At 66.7% G+C, this 12,009-nt stretch overlaps 1 protein-coding gene across 1 annotated transcript in view; it reads left to right on the plus strand.

Annotated features, from left to right (window-relative positions):
- The window catches only part of AATK (apoptosis associated tyrosine kinase), a 45,448-nt gene extending 33,529 nt beyond the window's left edge, over positions 1–11,919 (plus strand). The window contains exons 4-14 of the mRNA XM_064369555.1: positions 1,351–1,430; positions 1,887–2,005; positions 2,184–2,271; positions 3,147–3,280; positions 4,575–4,659; positions 4,735–4,856; positions 6,140–6,289; positions 6,659–9,260; positions 9,378–9,528; positions 9,813–10,001; positions 10,856–11,919. Coding sequence (XP_064225625.1) covers positions 1,351–1,430; positions 1,887–2,005; positions 2,184–2,271; positions 3,147–3,280; positions 4,575–4,659; positions 4,735–4,856; positions 6,140–6,289; positions 6,659–9,260; positions 9,378–9,528; positions 9,813–10,001; positions 10,856–10,896 — 3,761 coding nt within the window. The 3' untranslated portion in view covers positions 10,897–11,919. The remainder of the gene's footprint in view (positions 1–1,350; positions 1,431–1,886; positions 2,006–2,183; positions 2,272–3,146; positions 3,281–4,574; positions 4,660–4,734; positions 4,857–6,139; positions 6,290–6,658; positions 9,261–9,377; positions 9,529–9,812; positions 10,002–10,855) is intronic.
- Positions 11,920–12,009: the final 90 nt, after the last annotated feature.

The raw sequence follows: 12,009 nt of genomic DNA on the forward strand, positions 1-12,009 counted from the left end.
GGCCGGCACTTGTGCCCTGAGCACATCTGTGGCTGGGCCCAGAGACCTGCAGCCACCCACTTGGCGCACGAGGCCCTCTGCCCTTCCCGCGTGGCTGTGGGGGTCCCGGAGCTCTGTGCTGCTCCTGCTTGGAGCTGCCAAGGACCACCCAAGGGGCTACTGCCCTTGGGTCCAGGGGCAGGTATGCACCTGGCCCTGAAGACTCTCAGATCCACCTCTGGAGGACTGTCCCTGGGACCGGGGTCGGGGGACAGGGACCCGGAAGAGGACAGTGGCTACCTGTTTCTCCACTTTGGCAGCTCTGGTCTCAGTTTTCTGGTGGCATGTGCTTCTATGGAGGGGAGACATCAGGATGAGGCCGGAAGAGCAGCCCCACAGTCATGGGGAGAAGCCCGGGCAGTGGCCCCAGCCGCTGGGGACTGCAGAGAAGGACGGCCGCCCCCTGCCTCCTGCGGTGCCAGGGCCTCTGAGCTGTCTCGGCACCCATGGTTAGGGGTCCCTCAGCACACTTGCTCAGGGACAGTGAGGGCCTGGGTGCCCCAGGGTGAGATGGGTGTGCAGACAGGTTGGCTGAGGAGGCAGCGCCTGGTGGGCCCAGAGACTTGGTTATGCCCTGTACCACCTCCACATTTTCTGGGTCACTGGGCCTGGAAGGAGCCCCTCTCCTGGGTTCTCCTGGGAGCTGGGCTCAGACATAGCCCCGTCAGCCCTCCGGGTAGTTGGCGTGGGAGCAGAATTCGGGGAATCCCTCAGGGCGTAGGCAGGCGTGAGTGGGCTCTGCCAGTGCTGGCCCCTTCCTCGCGGGCCTCACTGACCCTTCCTCCCGCTGACCTCACCCGGCCTGGCCTCAGGGAGAATGGGCCAGTGTGCTCCGTGCAGGGCTGTGCCAAGCAGACCCCGACAAAGGAGCCTTTGGTGTGCCAGGCGTGGGATGCCAGCCTGCGGCAGGGTGGGGCGGGCCAAGCCAGTGCCCTTCCTGTGCTGTGGCCCCAGCCTCCAGCTCAGCCACACTGCCTGCCTGGTGCGGCCCATGCGGCAGGTCCAGCTCCGGGCCCTGCTGTCCCTGCTGTCCCTGGCCCGGCTCTCCCAGTGGCTTCAGGCACCTTCTCCAGACCTACCCAGAAAGATGCCCGGATGGAGGCTACAGCTCCCTGGCTTTTCTGGGAAGCAGCTGCCCCTGCTCTCGAGAGACCCCGGCTCCTGATGGTGACCCCAAGGTTGCTGGCTGGCACTGGGGACTCAGGATAGCTCGCCAGGACCGGCCAAGCGGGCAGCCCCTCCAGGGGCCGGGTGAGGAAGTTGGGGGTGCGGAGGCTGTGCGGGGTCCCTGAGCCCCCTGCTTGGTTACAGTGCAGCTCCTCAAGTCTGCGGACCTGGGCCGGCACAGCCTCCTGTACCTGAAGGAAATCGGCCACGGCTGGTTTGGGAAGGTGCGTGGCCCAGCCGGGAGCTGGTGCTCCGGCCTGGTGGGCGGGACGGACACGGTGCAGGCCCTGGGCCCTGCTGGACCCCTCCCCAGGGAGATCTTCAGGGTCTGGCTGAATCCCTTTCTCCCTAGAGGGTCCTGGGATCAGAGGTGATTGGGGAGGGGCCCCGGGAGGGAGAGGAGCAGCCTCTTGGTCCGGCCTCCCGCTGACGCTGGCCTAAACGAGACAGCTGGGTCCCTCTTCCTCACTTCAGACCCCTAGAGAGAGAGAGGGCAGTGGGGGACTTTGGGGGAAGATTAGCACAGAGACTCAGAATATGGCAGCCAGAGGGGTCATCGGGAGGGTCCGAACCCACGGCCCACGCTGCAGTGAGTGGAGTGGCACAGGAGAAGGGGCCATCCTGCAGGCCGGGCCTGGGTTTGCGGAGGCGGAGTGGCCACGAGTGACTCTGTCCCACAGGTGTTCCTGGGGGAGGTGAACTCGGGCGTCAGCAGCACCCAGGTGGTGGTGAAAGAGCTGCAGGCCAGCGCCAGCGTGCAGGAGCAGATGCAGTTCCTGGAGGAGGCGCAGCCCTACAGGTGGGAGGCCAGCCAGCACAAAGGCCCGCGCAGGCCGACGGTCCCCTCCCCCGCCCCTTCCCCCCTCCCCTCCCCCTTCCCTTCCCCTCCCCCTTCCCCTCCCCCTTCCCCTCCTCTCCCCCTCCTCCTCCCCTCCCCTCCCCCGTCAGGGGCCACCTGTCCGCTCCCGCTCCTGCAGGGCCCTGAAGCACAGCAACCTGCTCCAGTGCCTGGCCCAGTGTGCCGAGGTGACGCCCTACCTGCTAGTGATGGAGTTCTGCCCGCTGGTGAGCCGCTGCTGGGGGGATGCTGTGGCCTTTGCTGAGCCAGGTTCCTCCCTTGCCCTGCCACCCCCTCCCCAGGGGCCTCACATCCTCCCTAAAGCCAAGACCCCGGGACCCTGCCCTACCGCCTTCCAGAGGAGGCCTGGGGGAGACCCAGCCTCACTGGTGAGGGGCTGTGGGGGCGGGGTACAGGACAGGCCTGAGCTGGGGCTCTCTGTGCCCCGGGGAGCTGCCAGCTGCTTGCCCATGTGCCCTGTGGTTCAGAAAGAGCCATCCCAGGCCAGTTGGGGGGCCACCAGCCCACCTGGGCTTGCGTTTGTCATAGGGGCTGGGGCCGGCCACTTTCCCAGGCTGCCTGGAGTCCTGGGCCTGCACATTACCCCCCCAACTCACCTCCCACCCCGCTCGAACATACATAGCTCCTGTGCTAGGCGAGGGCTGCCCTCAGCTGGGCTGGGTCCTGGATGGCTTTCCCCGGGACGGGGGCCCTCACACGCTGGCATCTGGGCTCCTGACGGGCCTCCCAGGAGCTGGGCTTTTGGCAGGTCAGGGGATGCTGACCAGCCCTCAGCCACCAGCCCCAGGCTCTGTCAGGCACATCCTCTCGGGCCCTGCATTTCTGTAGCACAGGACAAGGCACCCCTGCTGCCCAGAGCTGGCTGAGGGGCAGTGGAGAGGAAGCCTTCAGCGAGGGTGGCGGCCACAGGGGGTGCAGGGCACGGGGGTGCTGGCCACAGGGGGTGCAGGGCATGGGGCTGCTCTGGGCAGCTGCTGTCCCTCGGCTGTGGGTGGGGGTGGAGGAGTTGGGGAGGTAGGCAGGGACCCTCCAGGGTGGCCAGTCCCCAGCCTGCTGGTGACCCGCCGCACCCCCTCTGCAGGGGGACCTCAAGGGCTACTTGAGGAGCTGCCGGGTGGCAGAGTCCATGGCGCCTGACCCCCTGACCCTGCAGCGCATGGCCTGCGAGGTGGCCTGTGGCATCCTGCACCTGCATCGCCACAACTACGTGCACAGGTGAGGGCGGGGCGGGCCGTGCTGGGATGCCCGAGACCAGGGCCCCTCCCTGTGCCTCGGCGCCTCTCTGGAAGGAAGGGCAGAGGGGCGGGTCCTGCCTCATGGACGTTGCGGGGACTGGCCAGGTCCATGTTATGCAGCTTCTAACGACCACTATGCAGAGGGATTTTATGACGTTTTGAATAATTGGGAAGGCGATGGTTTGACACCCACTTTGCAGGTGTAGATGAAGAAACGAGTACTAAACCTGGCCTGTCTTCTGTCCCCAAGGCAGTCAGCCACCACCCTGCGGCCCCACACCAACCCCACGCTTTCTCCCTCGGGCCCCAAAGAGAGGGCTCAGCAGGCCCTGTGTGGGAGGGAGGGTTCTGTCCTGCTCAGGTCGGGATGCCTAGCCCCTGGGGACCCCGGGGGACATGCTGGAAGCAGTGGCAAAGGACACGTGGCCCCGCCAGCCCCAGACACCGCACGGCCGTCCTCTCCAACAATATCCTGGTGCTGAGTGATGACTCACGCGACTCCAGCATCAGTGATTTTGTTGAAGAGGGCAGCTGCCAGCCTCCCGACCTGCCTGCCGTGCTCCAGCCACCCCCACCCCATAGGCCCAGGACACGTGGCCCTGTAGCAACCCCTGGCACAGACATGGGCTTTACGTGGGGAGGGCCAGGCTGGGTTGGGCTCTGTCCCCGCCGAGTCCTGAGTTGTGGTATTATCTACCCCAGTACCTGTGCCCTCACCCCCACGTGACCACCCACCAGGCAGGCTGGGTCAGAGGCAGTTCCCGGGGTAACCCCTGTGCTCTGCAGACCCTCCCGAACCCTGGGGCCCCGTGGTGGCTCAGGTGAGAGTGAGCTCCAGCCCTGAGTGGGCGTGGCAGGGCTGGACCCTGAACCTGAACTCTGGCAGCCGGCAGGATCTCTGGGACACTCTAGGCCTCAGTTTCCCCATCAATTCCCACCTCCTGGAGAGCTGAGGATGAGGGTGGAGTAGGGCTGGGAAGAGAGGGTGCTGGCCCCAGAGAAGCGTGGATGGGTCTGGGGTGGGTTCCGGCAGGTTCTCCCCTCTCTCCGCCCCATTCTTGTCTGCACTGGAACACGTGAGGTCTGCACACAGTCCTGCCCCAGGTCTCGGGGCTGGGCACAGGGATAGGGCCCTGGGCAGGGGTGGGGGTGGCAGCGTCTCCAACACACCTTCCCGCCTGGAATGTGAGCCACCCAGGTGTTGGCAAAGGACTCTTGTGGGGACGCCCCTGCACCGGCACACCCCACCGATGCTGCCCCTGCCCTGCCCGCAGCGACCTGGCCCTGCGGAACTGCCTGCTTACGGCGGACCTGACGGTGAAGATAGGCGACTACGGCCTGGCTCACTGCAAGTACAGAGTGAGTGGCGCAAGCTGGGCCGGGCGCCGGGGTGGGGCCCGCGCCGGCAGGGGTGACCCGGCCCTGTGCCCACAGGAGGACTACTTTGTGACCGCCGACCAGCTGTGGGTGCCTCTGCGCTGGATCGCGCCCGAGCTGGTGGACGAGGTGCACAGCAACCTGCTCGTCGTGGATCAGACCAAGAGCGGCAACGTGTGGTGAGTGTGGCCCTGGCGGGGCTGTGGGGGCAAGGCCGAGCGTCACCCGCCCACCTGTATCAAACGTGGGGGCTGCTGGAGCCACCTGTGGTGGCCACATGCCAGTGGCCCAAGTGGCTGGTTGGGTGGCAACCCCTGACAGGGTGTACCAGGGACCCCTGGGCTGACACCCACCCATCCATCCAGAGCTAGGTCAGAGCACACATACAGGGTCAAAAGGCCACTCTAAGCATTGCTGGGGGATCTGTCCTGGGCTAGGGGTCCTCACATGTACCTGGCCCTGGGGAGATGGTCAGGGCTGCCTTCAGAGCAGTGTAGGTCAGGCTGTGCCAGGCAGAGGCGGTGACAGGGCAGGGGTGCTGGGATCTCACAACCGCAGCCTGGGAGCCCCCATCCTGAGCGCCCAGCCTGGAGCATTCATTCACACCTGGTGCAGCGTCTGGGGCGGGGGATCCAGCTGCTCAGAGAGTGGTCTTCCCGGGGCGGGCACCCTTCCTGCCCTCACCTACCTCTGCTGCTTCCCCCTCTCCCAGGCTTCGGTCTGGCCGCCTTCTGCTCCTGGGGAACTCTCAGAGTTTGGACCCACAGGCCAGGCCCCCTCCCTAAGCCACTTGACTGTGCCCCATCATGACACTGCCCCTCCTCCCATCCTCACTTCTCCACAAAGGTGCCCCTTCCTGGCCTGCCCACCGCTGGGGTCTTGTCACAGGGCTCTGGCCAAGGCCACCGTGACGTCTTAGCAAATCACCTTTCTCACCCTGCAGCCTCTCGGGATAGCCAGGGCCCAAAGCAGCCAGGGGAGGCCGCAGCCCGTGGGAAGGAGACCCCAGCTGCCTACCCGCCTGCACGCTGTGCACCCCTGCCTGTTCCCCTCCCTGCCCACGCTTGCCTTACGCGTCTTCTCCCTCCCCTCCCTCAGTCCCCTGCAGGTGTGGGCCCTGCCCTGTCCCTTTTTCGGGCTTCACGCCCGCCCTCCAGCTCCCCCACCGGGTAGTGTCTGGCCTTCCGCGTGCCAGTGAATGAATGAGTGGATAAGCAGGTGGAGTGGCCAGCACGGCCTTTCTGTGCATGCTCCACAGCTGCTGGGCTTGAGCCTGGCTGGCGCACGGTCTCTGCTGAAAGGAAGTGCTGTCCTCGGGGAGGGGTGGCTGGGGGGTACCAGGCCCTGGTCCTGAGGCATTGGTGTGATGGCGGGAGCTGCCCCTTCGGTGCCCTGGGGCTCCTGTGAGGCCCTTGCTGTGGCAGGCTGTGCCTGGCCCTGGCTCACAGCTGTTGCCCCGCAGGTCCCTGGGCGTGACGATCTGGGAGCTCTTTGAGCTGGGCACGCAGCCCTACCCCCAGCACTCGGACCAGCAGGTGCTGGTGTACGCGGTCCGGGAGCAGCAGCTCAAACTGCCCAAGCCCCAGCTGCAGCTGACCCTGTCGGACCGCTGGTGAGGGCCCCACCGCCTGCCCCGGACAGCCAGGCCGAGATAGGTATCCTGATACCCAGGTAGAGGCGGCTCACCCTGACCCCCTGGATTTCCAGCCCTCCCTGGCCTCCCCTCCCGTCTGGTAGGGCCTCCACCCGCCACCTCTGCACCCCTGTGTGCAGGGAGGGAAGGCCGAGGGAAGTGCCCAGTCCAGCTTCTGCTCCCACGCTGCTGGGCCTGCTTTGGCAGATTTGGGGCATCACTGAATTAAGTGGTAATGTCCTTAATGCCCCCAAGGCACTGGGAGTTAGGGGAACCCCATCCCTGCCCCCCTGACGCGTTCCCGGTCAGCGGCACCTCTGACGCGGCCCCTGCGGGACCTCCTCGCAGGTACGAGGTGATGCAGTTCTGCTGGCTGCAGCCAGAGCAGCGGCCCACGGCCGAGGAGGTGCACCTGCTGCTGTCCTACCTGTGCGCCAAGGGCGCCACCGAGGCGGAGGAGGAGTTCGAGCGGCGCTGGCGCGCTCTGCGCCCCCGCGGGGGCGGTGTGGGGCCCGGGCCCGGTGCGGTGGGGCCCGCGCTGGCGGGTGCGCTGGAGCTCGCCGCCGCCTCGTCCTTCCCGCTGCTGGAGCAGTTTGCGGGTGACGGCTTCCACGCGGACGGCGACGACGTGCTGACGGTGACCGAGACCAGCCGAGGCCTCAATTTCGAGTACAAGTGGGAGACGGGCCGCGGTGCCGAGGCCTTCCCCGCCATGCCAAGCCCGGGCCGCGCCGCGCGCCTGCAGGAGCTGTGCGCCCCCGACCCTGACGGCGCGCCCCCGGGCGTGGTGCCGGTGCTCAGCGCGCACAGCCCCTCGCTGGGCAGCGAGTACTTTATCCGCCTGGAGGAGGCCGCGCCTGCCGCTGGCCACGACCCTGACTGCGCGGGCTGCGCCCCTGGCGCCCGCGCCCCCGCCCCCGCGGACCAGGATAACGACTCTGACGGCAGCGCAGCCGCCTCGCTGGGCACGGAGTCGCTGCTGGGCCACGGGCCGCCCACCGACATCCCCTGTGGCCGCGGCGACCACTACCCTCGCAGAAGCCTGGCGCGGGACCCGCCCTCCTCCTCAGGCTCGCCCTCGCCCTCGGCGGGGCCCCGGAGGCAGGCAGAGGGCGGAGCCGAGGATGCAGACTGGGGCGTGGCCGCCTTCTGCCCACCCTTCTTCGAGGACCCACTGGGCACGTCCCCCTTGGGGAGCTCGGCGGCGCTGCCGCTGCCGCTGCCCGGTGAGGAGGACCTGGAGGAGGTGGGAGCACGCACGGCCACCCAGCGTGGACACTGGCGTTCCAACGTGTCTGCCAACAACAACAGCGGCAGCCGCTGTCCAGAGTCCTGGGACCTGGGTTCCGCAGGCTGCTACGCTGACAGCTGCCCCAGCCCAAAGCAGACCCCAAGGGCCTCCCCCGAGCCGGCGGACCCTGGGGAGCCTCTGCATGGGCTGCAGGCAGCCTCTGCCCAGGAACCAGGCTGCTGCCCCAGCCTCCCCCATCTATGCCCTGCCCAGGGCCTGGCACCTGCTCCCTGTTTGGCCACAACCTCCTGGACGGAAACAGCCGGTAGTGGGGGTGACCAACCCCAGGCAGAGCCCAAGCTTGCCACTGACGCTGAGGGCACTGCTGGACCCCGTCTGCCCCTTCCCTCTGTTCCCTCCCCATCCCAGGAGGGAGCCCCACTTCCATCGGAGGAGGCCAGTGCCCCTGATGCCCTGCCTGACTCTCCCACGCCTGCTGCTGGTGGCGAGGTGTCCGTCACCGAGCCGGCTTCTGCCCTGAATGGTGGCAACAACTCCCCCGAGGCGGAGGCGCCCAGCAGTGAGGATGAGGACACGGCCGAGGTCACCTCGGGCGTCTTCACCGACACATCCAGCGATGGCCTGCAGGCCGAGAGGCCGGGTGCAGTGCCAGCCTTCCGCTCTTTGCAGAAGCAGGTGGGGACCCCTGACTCCCTGGACTCCCTGGACATCCCGTCCTCAGCCAGTGATGGTGGCTATGAGGTCTTCAGCCCATCAGCCGCCGGCCCCCCTGGAGGGCAGCCCCGCGCGCTGGACAGTGGGTATGACACGGAGAACTACGAGTCCCCCGAGTTTGTGCTCAAGGAGGCACAGGATCCTTGCGAACCCCAGGCCTTTGGGGAGCTGGCCTCGGAGAGCGAGGGCCCTAGGCCCGAGACGCGGCTCTCCGCCTCCCTCAGTGGCCTCAGTGAGAAGAACCCCTATCGAGACTCGGCGTACTTCTCAGACCTGGAGGCCGAGGCCGAGGCCACCTCTGGCCCAGAGGATAAGGGCAGCGGGGACCAAGCTCCCGAGCCAGAGCTGGGCCTGCCGAGCGCTGGGCAGCCGTCTATGCAGGCCTCCCTTGGGCCTGGGGTTCCCAGGGAGGCGCTGCCGCCACCACTGCGGCTGGCGGGGTCCTTCCCAGAGCCCGTCACCTGCACCTCCGGCCTGGGCCCAGAGCTTCTGGAGCCCCAAGACCCAGCCGAGGTGCCACCTGGGCCCAGCCCCAGGGGCTCTCAGTTTTTCTTGCTGACCCCTGTTCTACTGAGCTCCGAAGGCGACAGCTCTCAGCTCCAGGAGGCCCCAGGACTGCTGTCAGGGCCGGCCCCGCAGAAGCCGATGGGGAGCCCAAGCGCCCCCAGAACCCCACTCCGCCTGGCTCTGCCCGCCCTCCCTACGGCCTTGGAGGGCCGGCCGGAGGAGGAAGAGGAGGACAGTGAGGACAGCGACGAGTCTGACGAGGAGCTCCGCTGCTACAGCGTCCAGGAGCCCAGCGAGGACAGTGAGGAAGAGGCGCCGGCGGTGCCCGTGGTGGTGGCCGAGAGCCAGAGCGCGCGCAACCTGCGCAGCCTGCTCAAGATGCCCAGCCTGCTGTCCGAGGATTTCTGTGAGGACCTGGATCGCAAGAAGAAGGCCGTGTCCTTCTTCGACGACGTCACCGTCTACCTCTTCGACCAGGTGGGCCGCCGCTGCCTGGGGTCTGCTCGGGGCTGGGGGTCACGCTCCTGCAGGATGAGGTGGGAGGGGCCGCGGCTCCTGGCTGCCCAGCCACCTGGTGTCCTCTGATCCCTCCAGGAAAGCCCCACCCGGGAGCTCGGGGAGCCCTTCCCAAGCGCCAAGGAGTCGCCCCCAACATTCCTTACGGGCAGCCCTGGCTCTCCCAGCACCACCGGCCAGCAGCAGCAGGCTGATGACGGCTCCCCCCAGGGCTCCACGGCTGGAGAGGGTGAGCAGGGGCGGGGCTGGCCCGTGACGTCATGGGAGGCGGGGCCTAGGCCCGTGGCGTCATGGGAGGTGCACCTGGTCCACGGCGCACAGGAGCCCGCGCCATCGTGGAGGCGTGCTGGGTCCGTGACGTCATGGAAGGCGGGTCCAATCCGTGCAGCGTAGGAGGTGGGGCCTGGGTGTGTGACGCCATGGGAGGCGGGGCCAGGCCCATGACTGTGGGAGCGGGGCCGAGCCGGGGTCCCCAGGCTGCAGGCGTCAGTTACGCAGTGACTCGAGTTGCAGGTGGCGGGTTCACGTGGGACGACGACTTCCCGCTGATGTCAGCCAAGGCAGCCTTTGCCACGGTCCTGGACCCGGCCGCGCCCGCCCCTGCCGCGCCCGCGCCCTTCTCGCGCTTCACAGTGTCGCCAGCGCCTGCGTCCCGCTTCTCCATCACGCACGTGTCCGACTCGGATGCCGAATCCGTGAAAGGTGAGGCCTGGGCGAGGCTGCGGCGAAGGGCCGTGTGCGAGGCAGGGCACAGAGCTCCGAGGGCGGGTCCCCTCTGTCTGGGTCCCGGGCCGGGCCAGCCCCTTCCCTGCCTCAGACCTAGCCTGGACCCCACCTGGCCCTCAGGCGCCTGCCTTCTCCGTTCCAGCAGGACCCTGGGTGCCTGTACCCGGCTCTCCTGCTTGACCCTACCCGCCCCAGATCTGCCGCAGCCCCTCACACCAGAACCTTCCCAGTCAGAAGCCCCTGCAGACTGAACCATCCCCCACCCTGCAGGTGGAATCCTGTTAGAGGCCTGAGCCACCGCTCCCGGCCATGCCCCTCCACTGTCTGCTTCAGCCCCAGGATGGGTCATCTCTATCAGGTGTCCCTACGGGCGCAGCCCCTGCCCACATGCCTGATGCCTGACATTCCCACCCCCTTGGAGAAGCCCCGGCCATCTTCCACCCCTCCCAGATCCACCCTTCCCTAGCTACCCTGGTCTGTGGCTGAAGCCTTAGGGGAGGGGTGGACCTATCAGCCTCACCCCTGGTGCAGGGTGGCCCCTGTGTGGCTGAACAAGCAGGCAGGTCACCAGGAGGCCACCGCATGACCTTGGCCATCCCCTTCCTGTTCAGGCCTCAGTAAAAGAGAACTTGGAGGCATCTGCTGAGCGTTGTTGGCCTGGGTACAGCGATGCAGGAGTAGGAGAAATGGGTCCACCTCCCACCTAGGCACAGCCAGCTCTGCTGCAGGGAAGGGGCCCTGGCCGGCCTGTATGTGGGCCAGCGCTGGAGGCCAGGCGGGAGCCGTGGGGTCTCGGGACACTGTGTTCACTTTGTTGTCCTCCTTGCCAGGCCCTGCAACAGGTGCCGTGGGCGAGAGCAAAGAGGCTTGAGACGCGGGAAGCTCCCACCCCTCGAGGCTGGCATCACCGGAGCCCCTGCCAGGCAGCAGCAAAGATGGTGACCGGGAAGGTGGGGACCATGTCCTGGTGGCAGCACATTCAGATGCCTCTGCCCCACCTGGTGTCCTGGAGAAGTGGGTGAGCTGAGAGGCCCTGGGCCCTGGACAGTAGATTGACCATGCTTTGCCCTAGGGGCAGAATTCGCCAGCATTTGGGTTTGCTGCTAGCCGCTGGGGGTGCCTGGAGCCACAGTGGGTGTCTATACACACACAGTCTCTCAAGAGGGGCCAGTGCCCCTGGGTGGCCGCCACCCTGTCTGCCGCTGCGGCCGCCTGGCCTTGGGCAGCTCCTCCAGTGCGCTCACAGGACGAGGCATGGGCGGGCTTGAGCCTCTTCTCCCCCCCGCCGATCCTCTACTCTTGCCTGGTTCCTGGTGGCTCAGGGCAAGGAGCGGCCCTGGACGCCCCTATCAGTCTTGTCTCCGCTGCCCGTATCTCAAAATCCATGGCTGTTTTCCCTTCACTGACTCAGCTAGGCCCATGAGCCACCCTTCCCCCAGGGAATGGGCTGCTCCCGCCTGGGCCCTGCTGTGGTCACGGTGGGCAGCAGAACAATAAGAAGGGGCGGAGGGGCTTTCGGGCTGCGCCCCTGCCTTGCAGGCCCCGTTCTAGAGGTGCCATTGGCAGGATGGTGCGGGCAGCTCTCCTCTGCAGGGCACTGCCCAGTCCCGCGCCCCAGCTGCCAAAGGAGAGTGGGGCGTACCCCGCAGTCAGGGTTGGGGGCTCCTGCCTGCAGGGAGAGGGCCAGTGGGGAGGGCTGGGAGCTGGGCTGGGCAGCACAGGGAATATTTTTGTAACTGCTGTGGTTGGAGTGAGTGGAAATGGGGTGATTTAAAGTTACTGTTGCCAAAGAGATGCCAGGTTTTTGCTGCTTTGCAGGGGACTTGTTTCGTGTTTTGAGGCTTAGGATGCTGGTGCAATGTTCTCTTGTTCCTTTTTTTTTTTTTTTTTTTTTTTTTTTTTTTAAGAGAAATGAAGCTAAGGAAAAAAAAGGCTTTGTGTGTTTTCTTCTGAGGTCTGCAGCTAAAGTCCTGAACAGGTGGGG

Source organism: Aotus nancymaae, unplaced genomic scaffold (assembly GCF_030222135.1).
Source record: "Aotus nancymaae isolate 86718 unplaced genomic scaffold, 86718_ANA_hifiasm-v0.15.2.pri h1tg000089l, whole genome shotgun sequence".
Classification (NCBI taxonomy): Eukaryota; Metazoa; Chordata; class Mammalia; order Primates; family Aotidae; genus Aotus; species Aotus nancymaae.